Consider the following 19,155-nt stretch of genomic DNA (forward strand, 5'->3'; position numbering starts at 1 on the left):
GAAAGGGGAAGGCCAGGGTTAGGCAACAGGGAGCACTTTTCCTCCAGAGTCACCTCCTACCCCAGCACATCCCACCAACTCTGGGCTTGGTCTCTGAAGATGTTGCCAGAATTTACTGATGGAGCCATGGGTGGGACAGCAGGCTGCTCCTTCCAGTAAATTAGCTCCCCTTTCCTTCTTTTCAAGGGCTGGGTGGGGCCTCGCATAGATCAGGGCCAGGACTAGCCAGGAACTCCTCACTCTGTCCGGACTTCTGTTCTCCCAAATCCTCCTGGATGTACCAGGGCCTGACTCCTTGGCCCTTCCCTCTGGGAGCTATAGCTTCCCAGCAGCACGAGACCCAGTCTCACAGCCGCAAGTCCAGGGGAAGGCTTGCGTCTCCAAACAGCAAGAAAAGGGAAGGAGGGAGGGCAGCCTTGGCACGGGCCCCACTAAGCCCCACTGCTGACCTGACACCCCTTTCCCCAGGTGCCATTGGGACAATGAAGAACCCACACTCCCACCTCGTCTGGGAGGTGTCCTACAGCGTCCGGGACCGGCTGGGCTGCCCCAAAGCTTTCTGTGTGATCCACGGCTAGGCACCCACCCTCTCTGGCCCAGGCCTGCTGAGTGGCCCTGGCATCAAGAAGAGGCTGTGTCCTCAGTTACCCTGGAAGGATGTGTGTGTTGGAGCCACACGGTTGGACAGATTCCCAGCCCTAGGTTTGGGCCGCAGGGCCCCTGGGGCCAAGGAAGAAGACAGCCCCAAGTGGGTGTCCGGGGAGAGCCTGGCCTGCCACCAGCTTATGTGATCTTGGGCAAGTCCCTGCCCTCCCTGGAACGAAGGGCCAGGGGGCTGGACTTTCCCACACAACTTTCTGGGCAAAGCACGATCTGCAGCTTTGAAGACTCAACAGACCCTGGACCATACAGAGAGCAGGTGGCCCAGGCCTCAGGGCGGCAGTCCCGGCTTTGAGACTCACGCGAGGGCCTGGTGTGCAGGGACCACTGCTCAGCTGGGCCTCGGACCTTGGGGATATTGGACTCAACGTGGCAAATGAAGCTGGGCACCCAAGTCTCTGGGTACTCCCTGGAGGACACTGTCTCGGGTTGGCTCCCAGCCTGGAGGTCCCAGATGGGGACTGTTCTGACAAGCTGGCATCACCAGGGGTGAAGGCCCTGGCTGCAGCTGTACACCACCTGTGCCCCCAGGCTCAAGGTCTCTGGGAGGTGCACACCAGCCCACCTCTGCAGGGCTTCTCTCCCTGCCACCCACCCCCCAAGCCAGGAACCCACTCCTTCCCCGAGGCTGAGCTGAGCCTTTTCCAGGGGCAGGGCCCAGGAGACCATTCCCAGAATCCATGGGGCAGTAGCCAGGGCTCTGGCTGCTGGAGGAAGCAGCTATCCACAAAGCTTCCTGCCCCAGAGCTGAGGCTGAGGCCCCGGGAGAGGCCGGCCCCTACCCAAACACTGACTGCTGGCATTCCACCAAGTGACCCCGGGGGCCAGGCCTTCGATCACCCACCTCCCATCCATGCACACACCAGGATGCAGCTGCCAACTTCACACCAGCCCCAACCCGCTTTGGGGGAGCTTAGCCCCTGCGTCACCCACTCCCTGCACTTCTGCTGCAATCAAAGTGGTTCTGGTGCGGGGGGCGGGGCTTGTGGCCAATAGGAGACCCCCAAGAGCCAGCTTGGACAATGCTCTTCTTGCCCCTTAGTTACTGGCTGGCTGTGGCTTCAGTGGTGTGTAAGCTAGTGGAATACTCACCCACCAAGCTCTGGGGTACCCCAAGGGCCTGACAAGAGGATGGGGTGGGGGTGGTATCCTCCAAAGACCAGCCTCCACCCCCACTCCAGCCTCAGCGGGGCCCCAGCGATGTTTTCTTGTTGTACAAGAACCAGGTCCGAGTGTTGCCTCCTCTTCCTTCCGGAAGCCAAACTGCTCCTTTATTTTTTAGAGCTGCTGATTGTGAATCTCAGAGTCTTAAGAGAGAAACCAAATATATTCCTCTTGTAAATGAAGAAATAAACCTATTTAAATCACCCCCTGGTGGCTCCCTCACAGCAAAAAAGCCTGGGGGCAAAGGGGTGGCAGGCACGAGAGATGGTCACACCTGCCTGCAGCCAGCACATCAACCTGCGCCCACCCAGGCGAACACCAGAGCCCTGGAGCCAGGGTCCCAGCCCAGAACCGGGGGCGGGGAGGTCTCTGCACCCTGGGACCCCTGCAGGAATGGCTCAGGCTGTGCTTGCCAGAGCAGGATGCCCGGGCAGGCGGCAACAGCCACCCTCCCCAGTGGCAGAGCTGGCGCCTTAGAAACAGCTTGCGTATTAAAATCATGATTAAAAAAAAAAAAAAAAAAATTAGGCGTCTCAGGCAGATGGAGGCAGGGGCTGAGGGCGGCCCGTACCTGTGCTGAGGGCGGCCCGTACCTGTGCTCAGGGCTTCCCTGCCTTCCTCAGCTGCACTTTCTTCTTCTTGGCCCCACTCTGAAGCAGGCTGGGACTCCTGATGACCAAAGACAGCCTTGCCTTTTTCCGTGCCAGCGCGGACAGTGGTGATTTGCCCAAGACCCCCTTTTTGGGAAGAGCCTTCTCATGCTGCTTTTGGCCTGCAGGTTCCGTGGGAGACCCGGGAGCTCCATTCACCTGGGACGGCTTCTGGTTTTTCTTCTGCAGTTTTGGGTATTTGGCAGGGGTGCTGGGGCTCAGGGTGGGGGCGCCAGGGGCTGGACTCTTGGTGGTTGGCGTCCCGTTTGCCTGGGCTGGGACCTTAGCCTTTGTCCTGTTCCTCTTCTTCCTGCCCATGCTGGGGGGCTGGCTCCCGCCGGTGGCTGCAGGTGTGCCATCCTCCGCTGGCGTGCCATCCTCTGACTTGCGTTTCTTGCGCTTCTTCGTCTCTGGCAAGAATCCCTTTTTCTTCCGCTTCTTGCTGATGGGGCTGTGGGTGGCGCTGGGGACCTCCTTGGCATCCTTCTTCTCCAACTTGGGGCGCCTGAAGGGAAGTGAGCAAGGTTAGAAGGTGCCCAGCGAGGGCAGCAGCCACCGCCACCGCGACTGCTACCTCCACCTGGATCCTGAGGGTCCTCTGAGGCCCCTGGGTTCTGTGAGGCCCGTGAGGCCCCTGGGTCCTGTGAGGGTCCCGTGAGGGTCCCGTGAGGGTCCTATGAGGGTCCCGTGAGGGTCCTACAGCTCCCACATCTGAGCATGCGCTTGAGTGCGTGTGTGTGCAGCAGCGTGAGGGTGTTCCCAGCCTCTGCCCAAGGTGTGCGTCCCCCTCCCAGAACCTACTGGACTCCCAGGGTTTTCATGGCCTGCCAGTAGAGGTCGTGCAGGCGGCTGGAGCCGGTGGAGTGTGCCCCCTGCTGTAGGCTCTGCTGTTGCCCCTGCAGCACACCCAGGAGCACCGTCAGGTCCAAGGTCAGCTTCTGCAGAGGGTGGGAAGGCAGAGCTGTGGGGGCCACAGAGGGCAGGGCCTCTCGCGGGCTCCCAGTCTTTCCACCTTTGCCCTGTTGCTGCCTCACCAGTGACCCCTGCCCCTTCCTGGGCCTCAGCCTCTTCTTCTGCCTGTTAAGTCATCCGTGTCTCTTACCGAGGGAGGAAACACGCGCCCCAGGTGTTGGTTCTCCTCCTTCCCATAGCCAAAGGCCTGGTCTCAGAGTCTCGGTGTCCTCCCCTCCAGCAGTGGCCCAGGCCCACCCACCTCCAAGAGGGCCACTCCCCAGCACTCCATCACCGCGGTGCTGCCAAAGCGCTTCCCCACCCAACCCTGCCACCTTCCTGCACATCCTGAATGGGTTATTGTTGGAATCCGCTAGCTTCCAGGAGCCCTGCTCTCCTGGCTTCCTCACTATCAGCCAGTTTTGTAAGGCCCCGTCCCAGGCCCCGCCTCTGCCTGCCAGCACACCCTTGGCAAGCTCTCCCTCCACAAGGGCTGACTAGCACCTATGCTGAAGATTCCCAAACCCTGCCCTCTGGGCCAGACCGGGGGACCCAGATGGCCACCTCCAGCTGCCTCCCAGCCCTGCCCTGATGGCTGCCCACACTCCTGCACCAGGCCTGGAAACCTGGCTGCTCACCCTGAATCTTCTCCAACCCTTCCACAGTCTCCAGCCCTGCCAGCCCCTTCTCGGCTTTCTCACGGGATGTGGCAGTGCCACCCCCTCTCACCCTGCCCTGCAGGAGGAGGACAGGGTGGCACAGTCCCTTCCCAAGTCACTCACCCATCCATGGTTTGGTAACTGCCCAAATGGCAGCCCAGAGCCCTGGCCCAGGCACTCAGAAGTTTCCCCACATGACCCCCATTCCCACAGTCCAGCCCGGGCATGGCACTGCTGGCCAGGAGGCCCCAAGGCCCCCAAGAGGAACCCCAACACAACCCCGGACTGGGCCCCCGCCTCACCTCATGTTTGCAGGTCCTGAAGAGAACGTTGAGCAGCTCCAGGGAGGACAGTGCCTGCTGATGCTGCGCCTTGGTCTGCGCCTCCCCCAGCACGCGCAAGTTCTAGGGAAGGGTGGCCAGGCTGAGGCACTCCGGAGAGCTGCTCAAAGCCTTTCTGTTTCCCAGCCGGAAGTAAAGCCCAGAGGCAGGGACCGTCTCCTGGGACAACCCCAGTTCTCCCCACTCTGGACTCAGGCTCCAATCCTCACTTCTTTCCCAGAGATCGGTCTCCCGGAGAACTGATTCTGAGGGGGTGGGGAAAGGGCCCCCCCCCGGCTGTTACCTCAGTGACCTTTGCTAGGACCTGGCCCATCAGCTGCTTCCACTCGGGGTCCTCAAAGCACGACCTCACCTCCCGCATGGACAGGGTCTTCTGGAGCAGCAGGCAGGCCTGTGGGTGGGCAAAGGTGGGTGGCAGGAGCCTTGGCACGTTGGGTGCTCACGGCTCAGGGATGCATGAGGGCTCAGGGGCCTGCTGGGCACTGCTGTGGGCAGCGTGTGAGGCTGCCTGCTGCTCTGAGGCTGGGCTCTGTGACTACCTGCTCCTGTGCCTTTGTGTGCAGGTGGGGACACCAAGGCCTCCCAGCTGGATAGAGGTGGGACCTCAGGTTGGGACAATTCCTGCCCATTATTGGCTTAGTGCCATCTTCCTCCAGCCTGCCCCCAACAGCCCTGGCACCAGAGCAGACACTACCAGGGGCATCCTGTGTGTGGCCAGATGGGCAGCAGTGGCTGCGGGAGTGAGGCTGGCCCTGCCCCCTCAGCTCCTCTGTGTTCACTGTGTGGCAGGGGCCAGGGCACGGCCACCCCCTTCAGAGACCGTGTACCACAGCCAAGCCAGTGGGGCAGGGACAGCTGTGCCCGTGCTCACCAGGACAGCGCTCTGGGGCCTCACAGTATCCAGTCAGAAGAGGGTTAAGCACAGGCCCTGTGCTGGGAGCTGGGAAGTCTCTCACCTGATGACGGGGCCGCACCGGGCCTGTGATATGCTGGACCAGGATGGGGAACAGGCTCTGACAGAGCACCTGGTGGGGAGTGACAAGGGCTGTGAGGTGCAGGCTGGGCTGAGCAGGGACCATGAGGAAGCAGGGCAGGCCCCAACACTCACCGGGTGCCGGGAGAAGAGGCTGAGGAACATGGGAACTGTGAGGGGGCTGTTGCGCTTGGTCAGGAAGGAGCTCAGTGCTGTCGAGTACACCCGGGTCACCAGGTTCAAGTCCAAGCAGCTGGCAGCCTAGGCCAGGGGAGAGCGAGCTGGGTGAGGCCAGGAGAGGGGTCCCTGGGATGGGAGCAGAGCCTGGCCTACCTTCATCAGAGGGCTGAGGGTTGGGCCCTGGGGAAGTCCCGGCCTCCACTCCCTGGCTGTGAAATGCCTGGGGCTGCTCCTGGGCCAGGCCCTGCTCACCTGCGGGCCCGTGGGCATGGGGCTGGGGTCAGTGCTGGCTTTCTGCTTCTCCTGTGTCTCATGCACGCAGCCCTCGGCAGTGTTGCCCTTCAAGACCCGGAGCAGGTAGAGAGAGGCGTTGAAGTGGTAGAGGGCGGTGGGGGAGTCGGGCTGGCGGCCAGCCTGCTGCACCAACCGCTCCACCTGGGCGTGCAGGGCCTCTGCGCGCTCACCCAAGTCGTGGCAGTAGCGCCGGGCACGGCACAGGTGGTGCCTGTGGGTGGTGAGGACGAGAGCTGGTCAGAACATTCTTGGTCCACCCTGCTCCGCCAAGCAGAGCCAACCCAAGTCCCACTTTATAAGTGGGGAAACAGACCTAGAAGACGACAGAGGCGACCCACGCCACAGAGGAAGGCCCAGGGCCGCCTGCAGGCTGCCTGGAAGCTGTGTGGGCTCAGAGTGCTGGGGTGACAGGGGCACTCCAGGGGAGAACAGAACAGCTCCCTGAGTGGAGGCTGCACCAAGGGCCAACTGCCTGCCTGGGGCACCCCTCCTGTCCACACTTGTCTCTCATGGGGCAGTGGCCTTCAGGCCTTTTGTAAAGCGAGACAAGGGTTCATGTGCTTAGAACCCTCTGTGGCCCTGCAGGGCCGGGGATACAATGGGGGCAAGAGGCAGGATGCTCAACAAACGACACTGTCCACGCACGATGGCAGAACTATCTGAGAAGGCGTGGCCCGGGCGGGCCTGGGTTTGTGAAGAATGCACTGCCAGTCACACTCCCCACCCCTCCTGACTATCCACGCGGTGCCCCAGCTCCCAGGCGTTCACTTCCCAGCACCTGAGCTCTGAAGGCAGGTCTACCAGGTGCCTGCCTGTCTCTCCCACGCCTGCCACCGCCTCCCTCCTGGGCCCCCTGCCTCCAGCACAGCCCCTCCCAAACCCTTCTCCACGCTGCCAGCCATTTCTGAAAAGGGAAACCAGACTCAGACCCTTCCCCACGCCAGTGCTCTTGCTGATAATGCCTCTGTGGCCCCCAGCACCGCTAGGGTCAGGGCCTGCGAGGGTGCAGGGGTCTGTGGCCTCGCTGCTTGCCTGACCTTCCAGCTGCGTGTCTGACCGGCTCCCGTCGGGATGCTCTTCCTCCCTTTCTGCCCTGCCCAAGGCCTCCCAGCCTGACAAACTCCCATGCACACTACACCTCCGAGGACTGGGTTGGGTGTCCCCTGCCACAGGTGCACCCACTGTCCCCCTCCACCCCAGCACAGCCCCACTTGAGACTGTCAAGGGCAGGAATGAACCCCAGCTCCAGGGCACTGTTGGCACTGTGTCGGGAGAACACGGGGATGAAGCAAGGACTATGGGAATCACTAAGTGACGCGTGCCTCTAGGGCTGAGCAGTGAGCCTGCGAGCTAGGGGCCCAGGCTGGAAGCTTGGCTCTCTCCTTCCTGTGCAGACAGCAAGCCTAGAGCTCTGGCTCTCCTGCGCCTGGGGGCTGCCGGCCACACCTGCCCGCCCTGCACCCCCGTGCTCACGTGAAGATGCGCGCCGTCTTGTGCAGAAGGTCCTGCTCCTGTTTGGAGCTGCTGCTGCGCAGGCTGCGCCGAATGATGCTCAGCAGCGGCTCCAGCAGCTCCAGGACCAGGGCATTCTCGGGCTGCTTGGTCACTAGCACCTCCACCAGGTCCAGCACCTGCGGCCAGGAAGGCAGGTCAGCAACACGGGGGTGGGTGCACAGGGAGACGGGGGTGGGTGCACAGGGAGACGGGGGTGGGTGCACAGGGAGACGGGGGTGGGTGCACAGGGAGACGGGGGTGGGTGCACAGGGAGGCAGTGGTGGGTGCGGCCCGCCCCCAGGTTCACCCGGATCTGGAAGTCGCGCCGCAGAGCCTTCTCCTTCTGCAGCTTGTTCTTCTCGTCTCGCCGGGCCTGGATACGCAGCTTCTGCTCGGCAAAGAGGCTGGCGAGGCTCTGGTCCAGGGCCATCATGGCCTCATCCCCCAGCTCCTCCTCGTTCTCACTGTCCTCTCCACCCTGAGGGACAGAGGCCCAGCGGTCAGCCTGGCCTCGGGCAGGCACACAACACGGGGACACCCGAGCCCTCCCCGGCTGCCCCACCCTCCACCTCCCCCACTCACCAGCGCCTTCCCAGCCTGCAGCACGGTCATCAGCTGTTCCCGGAAGCCCTGATCCACGTCCCCGTCGCGCTCCTCCTCCTCGCTCTCCTCCCCTTCACTCTCCTCTTCACTCTCTGAGCTTCTGTTGTCCTCGCCTTCCTCACTCTTGTCCTGTGTGGTAGAGGCAGGCGCGTCACACACCTCCCGGATCGTCCCACTCCCCACCGCCCCCGCCCGGCCCGTGCTGGCAACACCTCTGCACCCTTCAGCCGCCGCTCATCAGAATCGTCCGTCACCACCACACGGTCATTCTCATCCTCACTGGTCTCGGGGTTCAGCACCTGGGGAGGGGTGCCAGCCACTGACCCATTTGCGGCCCCCGCCCTCCTCTCCAGGCCCCACTCAGCCTTGACCAAAGGCCTCCATTTCTCAGAAGAAAACAGAGCCTAGGAGAGGTGGCCAGGCCAGGCCAAGGCCTCATTGAGACCCCTCCCACCGGCCGCAGGCTCCCAGCAGGGAGGCTGGAGGCTGAAGCAGCACCCCTGGTGCAGCTCGCTGCTCAGTGAGCCCCAGCCCACATTCCACTCCCAAAGGTCCCAACTCACATCCAGAATTAGCTGCAGGGCACGCGGGGTCAGGTGGGAGCAGATGTGGCCAAACACGCTCCGGGCCACCTGGCGCATGAGGTGGCTGGGCTGGGCCAACAGGGCCAGCAAGATCTCCACCAGCACCTCTACCCACGGGGGCTCCTGGGGGTCTGCAAGAGGGAGGGGTTGAGCCCGGATAGGGGACCGCTGGCCCCACCCCACCACTCTAGTCCCTCTCGTGACCAAGGACACACCCTGTCCCAGGAGCAAGGACCCACCGATGGTCTTGGTGCGGCTCCGGCGGGGCTTCTCTCCCAGACTTTTCCTGATGCAGGTCTGGATGTCACCCAGCAGGTCACAGCTCTCTGCAGGGGACTGCGGGCAGGGTAGGACACACACTGGGGCCAGGCCCTGTCCCCAGCCCTTCTAAACCAGGCAAGGAGCTGGCCAAATGGCAGCAGTGGCATCAAGAAGCCTCCAACACCCCAGCCACTGGCCCACCCTGGCCAGTCACCCCCACAATCCAGAACAGAAGACCCCAGCTGGACACCCCAAAAGCTGAGGGCTTTTATTTGAGATGGAGTCTCACTCTATTGCCCAGGCTGGAGTACAGTGGTCTGATCTCGGCTCACCACAACTTCTGCCTCCCAGGTTCAAGCCATTCTCTTGCCTCAGCCTCCCAAGTAGCTGGGATTACAGGCGTGTACCACCATGCCCAGCTAATTTTTGTATTTTGAGTAGAGACGGGGTTTCACCATGTTGGCCAGGCTGGTCTTGAACTCCTGACCTCGTGATCCACCCCCTCGCCCCCCTTGGCCTCCCAAAGTGCTGGGATTGCAGGCGTGAGCCCCCGCGCCCGGCTAGCTGAGGGCTTTTTCACACCTAATACGCAGTTACAGGATCCAAAAGCCTGCAGGGGACAAGGAGTCCAACTCCCCCTTGGACACTCAAGAAAGGCAGAGCCTGACAAGGATGGTCAGGGTCCCAGAGAAGCCAGCAAGCCCCAGCCCCCAATTCATAATTCTAGATTATTCCCTCCATGCTTGGCTTGGCATGAGAGACAGAATTGAAAGTCATTAGTTTTAACTAAATTAATTACATTGAACTCATCTGACTGGGGATAACCCCAGACTCGAGTGAGGTGGCGTGGTGTGCGCATATGCGTGTGCAGGAGCTCTTGAAAACTGTGTGATCTTTGGTACCTAAAAAGCAGACTTTCCCCTCATAATGCAGTCGGCAGCTTGAACGTTTAGGCCAGGGTGGGACAAAGCAGCCCAAAGCCCTTGTCATTGCTCTCCGGCTCCCAGGCTGTGTGCCCAAGCAGGTCCCCGTCCTTCTCTGGGCTGCATCTTTTTTTTTTTTTTTTTTTTCCTAAGACAGAATCTTGTTCTGTTGCCCAGGCTGGAGTACAGTGGTGTCATCTCAACTCACCGCAACCTCCGCCTCCCAGTTTTAAGCAATTCTCCTGCCTCACCCTCCTGAGTAGCTGGGATTACAGGCACCTGCCACCACACCTGGCTAATTTTTGTATTTTAGTAGAGAAGGGGTTTCACTCTGTTGGCCAGGCTGGTCTTGAACTCCTGACCTCGTGATCACCTGCCTTGGTCTTCCGAAGTAATGGGATTACAGGTGCGAGCCCCGCGCCTGGCCAGGGCTGCACCTTTTATCTAAGGCTCTGACACAGCAAACTGCAGCCTCCTCTGTCCAAGTCAAGTTCGGAGATCCCAAGGCTGGGGGCAGGCTCCACATGTGTCCTGGAATCACCGGGACTCTGCTGCTATCAAAGGCCTGACGCCAAGAATTGGAAGGGGCATCGTGGCCAACCTTTCCCCAAACAGCTCATCCACATGCTGGGCTCAGAATAACCAAAGCTGGCAAGTAAGGCAACCACAGTCAAGTGGCCAGACAGGAGCAAGCGAGAGACCCACCTACTCAGGCTACAGAAGACCTGAAGCAGCCCCAATAGGAGCATCTTATGTCATGAGAAGAAAACTCAAAAGAAATCAGGGTACTGAGCCTCAAATGTGGTCAGGGCTTCTTGATGGGAAGAACCAAGCGGGAGAGCCCGTTGCCAGAAGGTGTTCCCACAGCTGGGGGTACAGTGCAAGCTCCTTTGCCTCTGAGTCTTAGTTTCTCCATGTCAAACATGGAGAGGGGGTGTCTGCCTCAAAGCTGTGGGGATTACGAGATCCTGCATGGAAAGCCTAGGACACCAGCTGGTGCCGCTAAGTGGCCGGAGGGATGTTTCCACCTGTGACAAGGTTGGCTTCAAAAACCTCCCAACTTAACTCCCCCAGAACCTTTCCTGGAAACCCGCACAGCCCTCAAGCCTCTCGGTAGCACAGCCCTCAAAAGCCTCTCGGTATGGGGCCCATTGTGCCATAGAACCCCAGGCTCATGGCCCCTCCCTCCCAGGCCCCAGTACCTTGAGGAGGTGGATGCCCACGAGGAGCAGAAGGTGCTGGAAGGCAGCAGCCCTGGCCTCTGCGGAGTGGGCCTCCAGCTCCTTCAGAGTCTGCAGCATCCTGCGGGGAGACAGGCGATTCCCAGGCCCCTGCACCAGTCAGACTGCAGCGTCCTGCCCACCCCCTGGAAATCCCACGTGCTCACCGGTCCCAGGCCTGGCGCTGCTGCGCAGTGAAGGGTGTCACGGTGGTCACGTTGTGGCTGTGATTCAACAGGAGGTCTGCGAACTGCACCAGGTGGTAGGTCCAGGGCTGCCCACCCTGGGTCTGGCCCGGTGCCTGCTTGAACTGCGTGCTGAGGGTCTGCAACAGACTGGGCAAGGGATGGGGCTTGGGGTCAGCAGACCGGATGAGTCAATGTAGCCGCCTCCCTCCGCCCTCCCCAGGGCTCGGTCTCCCGCCTCTCCAGGACCTACTAGAACTCCAGGGGCCTCTGCCATTGTTCCCAGCTTAGGGGACCTGGAGGGAGCAGGCGCCCTCAAGGCCTTCCCACCTTCGGACCTCTCCTGGGCTGTCCAAGACTCACCTGAAGAAGGCACTGCTGACAGCCTCTCGGGCCTGGTTTTCCAAAGGGAAGGAGAACGGATGCTTTGTCTCAGGGATCTGGGATGTGGGCTTCTTTGTGACAAAGAACGAGTGGAACAAACAAAACCTGGGGAGGGTGGGAGAGTGGCCATAGCCATTCACTGCCATTGGTTTTTACAGGCTCCCCTCCTTGGATGGTACCACCGAGGGTACAAGGCCAGGAGGAGGAGGAGCCGCCCTTCTGCCCTGGGTACAGTCCTTGGGGGCCTGACGGGCAAGGCTGGAGGGGGCTGGGCTGGGCTAGGATGGGAAGGGGCCGTTTCTCTGGTCTGGATCCCCAGCTGAATGCGGTTTAACCCGAGCTAGAGAGAGTCAGTGCCCCTCTCAAGGAACCAACAGATGGGAGGCTGTGTGGTCATGGCCAAGTCAGGTCACTGCTCCTGCGAACATGGGACAGCCCCCTCTTGCAACCGTGCATGTTGAGGGTGACGTGAGCACCCAGCTCTGCACTGGCACAGACGAGGCAGGTGTGGGGCAGAAGGCTTCCCTGACACCTCCCACGTGCAAAAGCTGCCTGCAGGGCGCGCAAGAGCACACCTGAACCTTTTAGGCCCCTGCAGCTGGGGTGCCTCCTGGGCCCCTTCCCTTCACGGGTTCCTGAGGAATTCCCAAGTCCCCTTGTGCCTGCCCCCCACTGATGACTCAACCCAAAGGCTTCTGGCTCCAGGGGATGCAAACTAGAACGAGTTAAGGGGCCCCATTCCTTGGCCACACGCCCATGGGAAGCTGGGAATCCAGCACAGCTCGCACCTGGCCACCTGCTCAGTCAAGGCCTCCTCCATCTCCAGGTGCAGGCTGTCCACAATGCTCACCAATCGAAAGATGATCCATTTCCTCAGCCGGAACACAGCTCGCTCAGGCCTAGCGGGCAGGAGGCGAGGTCATGTGAGCCACTTAGAACTGGCAGAAACAGGCTGGGCCCAGTGGCTCACACCTGTAATCCCAGCACTTTGGGAGGCCAAGGCTGGCCAATCACTCGAGGTCAGGAGTTCGAGACCAGCCTGACCAACACGGTGAAACCCCATCTCCACTAAAAATACAAAAATTAGCTGGGTGTGGTGGCGGGTGCCTGTAGTCCCAGCTACTGGAGAGGCTGAGGCAGAGAATCACTTGATTGCTTGAACCCGGGAGGCAGAAGTTGCAATGAGCTGAGATCACATGCCACTGCACTCCAGCTTAGGCCACAGAGTGAGACTCTGTCAAAAAAAAAAAAAAAAAAGAACCGGCAAAAACAGGACATTCCTTTGCCTGATCTCAGAGACAAGACTCCAAGATCTCCCCATCCCAATCGCCAGTGTGGGGACACACAAGTAAACTGAGGCCTCATATGAGAGCTAAGGCTCTTCCCCCTCGCTCCTCTCATGGTTTAGAGCCAGGACGCTGTGGAGGGCGGGCTTGGGTCGCGGGGCTCTGCAGGCCTAGGAAGTTAACTCCTAAATTAGGTGTCCTCCCCCAAGGTCCACTCACATGTGGAGCGATGAATCCTGGGCTTTCTTCTGGTTGTTGGTGCTGAAGTCAACCAAGGAGTCCAGGTCTGGCTGGAGAAACATGGCCCGCAGCCAGGCCACATAGCCCCGCAGGGCCGGAGGGCTCAGGAACCGCACGACCCGCCAGAAAGTAGGCGTGACAGGGAGGCCTTGGTTGGTGACAGATGAGAAGGCCACTAGCACGGCCAGCTGCCGCTCAGGGTCATCCTGGCACCCCTCTAGGAAGGTGCCCACGTAATCGTCCATCTCTGGGGCAAACTTGAACTGCTTTGGGAGCTGCAAGAGTTAGGCATGGCGCTGAGCCCACCAGCCCAGGGGAGCAGGCGGTTAACAACCCAACAGCCAAGGGGGCAGGCGGGCAACAGCCCACCAGGCTTGTGCCCACTACAGGTTAAACCGAGCCCCGGAAATCTCCTGTTGTACACAGCTAGGCTGTGCCTGAACTTGCAACAGTCCCGTCACCCCAGTGCTTTTGTCTGGCGTCAAGGCCTCTGTGGGTCTGACTGCCCCAGCTTCAGCACCTCCGGCCCCAGAAGGCCCCTCTTTCCGCCTTACTGGATGGGGATGGCCTGTTTTCCTGGCTCAACGCAGGGCAGAGTGGTAGTTAAGAGGCGAGACTGACCTGGGTTCAAAGCCCACGCTGCCAATTCCTAGCCGTGTCATCTTCGGGACCAAAAACAACCACCTCTCACGCGCTTACTCAGTGCCAACACCTGCGCTCCGCCTTTTTGGGCGGCAGCTTAGCATTTTTAGCAACCCTTTGCAGTTGGCCAATATTGCCATTGCACAGGTGAATACAGTGAGACACAAAAACACCTAGAGGTAACTTCTCAGGGTCAGAGGCTCCCAGTGGGATAATGTCCAGCTTCACAGCCCAAGCTGTTTTCCTTTCAATTTTTTAGACTTGTGCCCCTGGCGTGCAGTGCCATGATCATGGCTCACTGCAGCCTCAAAATTCTGGGTTCAAGGGATCCTCCCACCTCAGCCTCCCGAGTAACTGGGACTACAGGTGTGCACCACCATCCAACCCAAGCTCTTAACCACTGCCTGATACTTCAAGTCTCCCCCTCACCTAGAATGACAGCTCTCTGAAACTCACTGCAAAGATAAAATGAGCTGGTGAGAACAGTCAACCCAGCAGCACTTACTGGGCACCAGGCTCACTGGTGCCCAAACATGGTCATGACGACTGTTCTCATCACTGCCACATGGGTGGGGGCGGAGGGAGGTCTGAACAGCCCGCTGGCTATCCATGCCCACAAGGGGGCCTGCTGGCAGAAGGGCCTGACTTTATCAAAACTGTCAGAGGGAAGCCAGGTACAGTGGCTCACGTCTGTAATCCCAGCACTCTGGGAGGCCAAGGCGGGTGGATCACCTAAGGTCAGGAGTTCGAGACCAGCCTGGCCAACATGGCAAAATCCCGTCTCTACCAAAAATACAAAAATTAGCTGGGCGTGGTAGTGGGCACCTGTAATCCCAGCTACTCAGGAGGCTGAGGCAGGAGAATCGCTTGAACCTGGGAGGCGGAGGTTGCAGTGAGCCAAGATCTCACCACTGCGCTCCAGCCTGGGCGACAAGAGCAAAACTCCATCTCAAAAAAAAAAAATTTGTCCGAGGGAAAGGGGTTCAGGCAGCTCACTACCCAGACGGAGGGGACACCCATAGCTCTAGCCAAGCCCCCGAGGTGCCCTGCTCCCCTTTTTGGCAGGGAGAGCTCCACGTCTAGCCTTTCTGGCAGTGTCGAGCTGCACGGGCATTACCCACCTTAGCAGTGCACACATGCTCCCCGTAATGGCGGATCACGTCTCCCTGCATCACCAGGTGCAGCTGCTCCTTGGTGAGCAGGGGCAGGGCCACGCCCAGCAGGCGGAAACACAGGTAGCTAAAGGGGGTGCAGGACAGAGCCTGGTCAGAGCCCTTGGTGCCCCTGATGGGGATCTCAGGACTAGTGGCCTAGCCCACTTCACGGACAGGGAAGGGGGCCGAGAGAGGACACGCGTCGCCCGCACCTGGCTGGCCAGAACTGCATCTTCAGCAGCCCTTGTTCCACCACCTCCTTCCAGAACCGTGGGAACTTGTCTTCCTTGAGCGCCAGGCGGAGCAGGTCCAGAGCAATGGCGGGCAGCTTGCGGTCCTTCTTCACAGAGGAGGCGGCCATCTTCAGCACATTCACCAGCCTGCGGAGGGCAAGGGACTCAGAGAACACTTGCCTCACAGGCAAGGGCCAGGGTGACAAGAGCAGCCGGGACACCCCCAGGCCAAACGACAAATCTGGGCCTGGCCAGATGCAGTCCCTTGGCCCCAGGGAGGGCAAATCCGCCCACCTCCATCACACCTGGGGACATTCTCATCCGAGAATAGGTTCACGGATCCCACCAGCTTCTTGAGCTTGGAGGGCACCTTCTGCTGGGCCAGGAGGAAGAGCTCTAGCTGTTCAGGGGAGCTGAGTATTATATTCAAGTCGGCTTTGAGGACCTCTGGCAGGATCTCCTGCAATGTGGCCTTCGAGACCTAAGGATGGAGGGAGAAGAAATCGTGGCTTCCTCTGCGGGGTGAGCCTGGTGGATCCTGTTCTACCTGCTCCTGACACGGGGCCACCTGGTGAGGTATCAGAGTCATCAGAGGCCATTTGCTAACAAAACTCAAATTCCCAGGCAGCGAGGTTTTTGACAAGCATCCCACTGACGCTAACTGGCCCCTGGAGGTACCTGCCCCCCACCCCCTTTTTTTTTTTTTTTAAAACAGAGTCTCACTTTGCCACCCAGGCTGAGTACAGTGGTGTGATCTTGGCTCACTGCAACCTCCGCCTCCCAGGTTCAAGCAATTCTCCTGCCTCAGCTGGGATTAAAGGTGTGCGCCATCACACCCAGTTAATTTTTGTATTTTTAGTAGAGATGGGGTTTCACCATGTTGGCCAGGCTGGTCTTGAACTCCTGACCTCAAGTGATCTGCCCACCTCGGCCTCCCAAAGTTCTGGGATTACAGGCGTGAGCCACCATGCCCGGTCAAAGCTACCCTTTTAATTATTCCTTTTTTTGGTATTTCAGAGTACTAGCTCATTTCATACACAAGGAGCCCTAGGTGGAGAGCTGGGATTCGAATTCAGGTCCTTCTGGCTCTGACGTCAAGACTGCACAGTAAGCCCTGGCCTGGGGACCTGCTACCCCTGCCTTTCTCTTCGGTGGCAAAAGGGCCTAGGGTGCTACCTTCCCAAGTCGGGCAGTGGAGGCCCACAAGGGGCCAGCCTTGACCAGGATAACAATGGCAAACGTTTTGTATAACTTGCCACGTGCCAGGCACAGTTCTAGAGCTGCACTGCCCAATACGGTAGCCACAGCCACACAGGGCTGCTGAGCGCCTGAAAGGTGGCTAATCTGAACAGGGATGTGCCTAAGTGTAACATACACACTGGATTTTGGAGACACCTGACAAAAAGAGTGTAAGATATCTCAACACTTTTTTATACCAATGCACATTGAAATAATATTTTAGATATACCAGATAAAGTCAAATGTCACTAAATGTTACTAAATGACACCTGTTTCTTTTTACCTTTTCAACAAAGTCGCTGAAACGCTTCACATTATACATCTTTGTATTTCTATGGAACAGTGCTGTTCCAGATTCTCATCCGAGCCCCCTTGATGTCTCTGTAACAAAGTGTTGCCTGAGCCCGCACAGCTGGGGAGCTCCTACCTCGGAGAGGATGTCCACCAGGGCCTTCCGGGGCTGCTCCTGCAAGTGGTTTTGGTACTGGGCCAGGGCCTGCAGCAGCTTCACCGACTTCATCAGTGCCTCCTGGTCCTGGTCCCCACAGAGGGACAGAGGGTATGAGCAGGGCACACGACTGTCCCCCACCCATCCCAAGCCAGCCTACATTCCCCCAGTCCCTCCAAAGCTCTTACCTTCACCAGCCGACCTGACTGAAAGAGGGCGAGCACTCCAAACAGGTTTGCAAAGAGAGCAGGTCTCAGCATTGCCTAGAAAAGGATTCCAGGCACAGGCATGAGGGGCCCTGGGACTCCCCATTCCCCAAGCCTCCCACCCCTGGGGCTGCTGACCTCCCTGGCCCCACTCTCACCTTCTTCACCTGATGGAGGTCATATTTTTCTTGTATCTGCTGCAGGATGCTGCACAAGGGGAGGTCTTCAAAAGACTGTAACAGCTGCCAGGAGTTGTGTGGCAGGAGGAAGAGGGTTCAGGAGAGTGGCCCAGCTACGTCTTCACAAACCTTAACCTCCCTTCCCCCTTCAACTTCTCCCAAGAAGCCTCAGGTCCCTAGTCCCACCTTCTATGTACCTTCTATGGCCCCTAGATTACTAGTCTGAAATGCTCAGCCACTGGGTCTTCTCTCCGCACGTGGTCTGAGCTCCCCTCAGGCTGATCCTGCAGGCCTGGGTCTTTATTGCTGTGCCCCTTGTCAAGGCTCCTCAGAGAGTGGTCTACTCCAATCAGCTGAATGCCTCTGCAGGCCTAAGGGAGCCCACCCAGCGCTCACTGCTCCCAGAAAGTGTACCTAAGAGGCCGGGCAACCCAAGCACCAAATAGAAAACCTGGCCAGGCCTTGCTCACACCTTCTCCACTTTCATGAAGAGGCCTCCCTCAGGTTGGCCTCCAGTCAGCTCTGCCACTCCCGACCTCTCTCTCGGGCTGCCCCTCCGCCACAGCTGAGACACCACACCGGCCCTCCTCATACCCCACCATTTTGACCTGGATGGCTGGGACCCTGCCAGGAGCACCACCTCACCTGTGCCAGTGCCAAACTGTAGCAGGGCCGGGCTGTTTCTCGCCCGACCCCGAGTCCCGTGATTAGACGCTTCAGGGCATATTTCATCTCGGACCCCTGCGGAACCAAGCACACCCTCGTGTTCAATGGTGACAACAAGGTGCACGCCCCCGCGCACCTTGGCATCCAGGTTCGCGACCACGTGCCCCCAGTCTCAAATCCCCGGGCCCGCCGCCGCTTCCTTGCCGGGATATGCGCAGCCTCTGCCCCAGACCCAGCCACTCCACCTTCGGCCTGCCGCGCAGATACTCCAGCAGCTTCTCCGTGGCCGCAAGTCGCGTCTCCTGCTCGGGCTTCGCAATGTCCCAGAAGAAGTCCAAGAACTCGCGACTGTGCTTCAACAGGCCATAGCGGTCGGCAGGCCGGGCGCCACTCTGCGTCGCTTCTCCAGGCGACATCGGCTCGGCGGGATCCCGGCTCTCCATCTCCGCCACACTCACCGAAACACGAAACACGTGTGCTCTGGCCCCAGCCGCTTCCAGGTCAGGGCACGGCGCATGCGCACCGGTTTGTGTCGGCTCGGAGGCGGAAGAACCAGGAGGGGCGGGGGAACCGAGAGAGACCGGCCCAAAGAAAGAGGCGGAAGAACCAGGAGGGGCGGGGGAACCGAGAGAGACCGGCCCAAAGAAAGAGCGGCATTTCCGCCGCAGCTCTGAGCGGAAGTCCCTCGCCTAGCGGCGCGCGGTGTTTCCCAGCCTTCTGCTCACACCCGCTCCGCCCTGGCGGCTGTGGCATCTGCCCCTTTGGAGCCCCAGGGGGGCATTTCTAAGGGCCCATCTCGGAAACAAACCGAGGTGTAGCACTTCGATCCGCCTCGTCCCAGAGCGGCCCCTGCGCTTCGAACATTGAGCCATTCAACAATTACTGGGCTCCTGCTGGCGTGCCGTGCTAGGCGGTTGGAACAAAGCCTCTGCTCTCGTGGAGGAACACGGAGCCAAATGCATTTAAAAAGATCATAATTATGAAGAGAATTAGGAATGCAAGGGTCAGAAGGAGGCATTTAAATGCTGGAACGTGAATACATCACCCGTTAAAAACACAGCTAATTACTATTCAATAGGGTCTACAATAATGATTTGAGGGGTTGGTCAGGGAAGGCCTCTGTGAGGAAGTGGCATTTGGGATGAGAGCTGAGTGACAACAAGGGCCCACCTCCCCCGTACTCCTGCAAGGATCTAAGGGGACGAAATCCCAAGCCTTGCAACTACAAAGACCCAGGGCTGGAGGGGCTGAGGCTGGCGAGAAGCAAGGCTGCATGGGGCCCGGGGCTGGGATTTCATTCTGAGGGTGATGGGAAGTCACTGGTGAGTTTAATGCA

At 59.6% G+C, this 19,155-nt stretch overlaps 2 protein-coding genes across 8 annotated transcripts in view; one reads left to right on the forward strand and one right to left on the reverse strand.

Annotated features, from left to right (window-relative positions):
* The window catches only part of SPNS2 (SPNS lysolipid transporter 2, sphingosine-1-phosphate), a 39,627-nt gene extending 37,600 nt beyond the window's left edge, over nt 1-2,027 (forward strand). For all 5 annotated transcript variants that reach the window (XR_002940154.3, XR_002940156.2, XR_008540470.1 and 2 more), the window contains one exon: nt 469-2,027. The gene's annotated coding sequence lies outside the window, so the exon portion shown is untranslated. The remainder of the gene's footprint in view (nt 1-468) is intronic.
* MYBBP1A (MYB binding protein 1a) lies at nt 1,896-18,887 on the reverse strand. 3 transcript variants are annotated; one of them, XM_063799504.1, is made up of 27 exons: nt 18,065-18,887; nt 17,799-17,894; nt 17,133-17,216; nt 16,957-17,031; nt 16,748-16,855; nt 15,387-15,562; nt 15,061-15,228; nt 14,816-14,933; nt 13,032-13,327; nt 12,315-12,425; nt 11,506-11,631; nt 11,125-11,292; nt 10,940-11,039; nt 8,793-8,889; nt 8,533-8,684; nt 8,182-8,268; nt 7,949-8,098; nt 7,674-7,844; nt 7,346-7,503; nt 5,831-6,083; nt 5,534-5,659; nt 5,382-5,450; nt 4,709-4,816; nt 4,387-4,488; nt 3,276-3,412; nt 2,418-2,979; nt 1,896-1,967 (listed from the first exon to the last, which is right to left on the reverse strand). In XM_063799504.1, the coding sequence occupies exons 1-26, from the start codon at nt 18,260-18,262 to the stop codon at nt 2,424-2,426; spliced, it is 3,990 nt and encodes a 1,329-aa protein (XP_063655574.1). In that variant the 5' UTR covers nt 18,263-18,887; the 3' UTR covers nt 1,896-1,967; nt 2,418-2,423. The 3 variants fall into 3 exon arrangements, with proteins under 3 accessions (XP_063655574.1, XP_024205955.2, XP_016786743.2); XM_024350187.2 differs by having other exon boundaries at nt 1,896-2,979; XM_016931254.3 differs by having other exon boundaries at nt 1,896-2,979; nt 8,769-8,889.
* Between the last annotated feature and the right edge of the window lie 268 nt (nt 18,888-19,155).

This window comes from Pan troglodytes, chromosome 19, assembly GCF_028858775.2.
Source record: "Pan troglodytes isolate AG18354 chromosome 19, NHGRI_mPanTro3-v2.0_pri, whole genome shotgun sequence".
Lineage (NCBI taxonomy): Eukaryota > Metazoa > Chordata > Mammalia > Primates > Hominidae > Pan > Pan troglodytes.

What these genes read in the sequence shown, in the direction of transcription:
- MYBBP1A (XM_016931254.3), bottom strand. Translation starts at nt 18,262, where the DNA reads ATGGAGAGCCGGGATCCCGCCGAGCCGATGTCGCCTGGAGAAGCGACG. An exon ending in ACCTCCATCAGGTGAAGAAG is followed by an intron (nt 17,032 to 17,132) that starts GTGAGAGTGGGG and finishes ATCCTTTTCTAG; the next exon opens with GCAATGCTGAGACCTGCTCT. An exon ending in CAGGATTCATCGCTCCACAT is followed by an intron (nt 12,426 to 13,031) that starts GTGAGTGGACCT and finishes CCTGCCCGCTAG; the next exon opens with GCCTGAGCGAGCTGTGTTCC.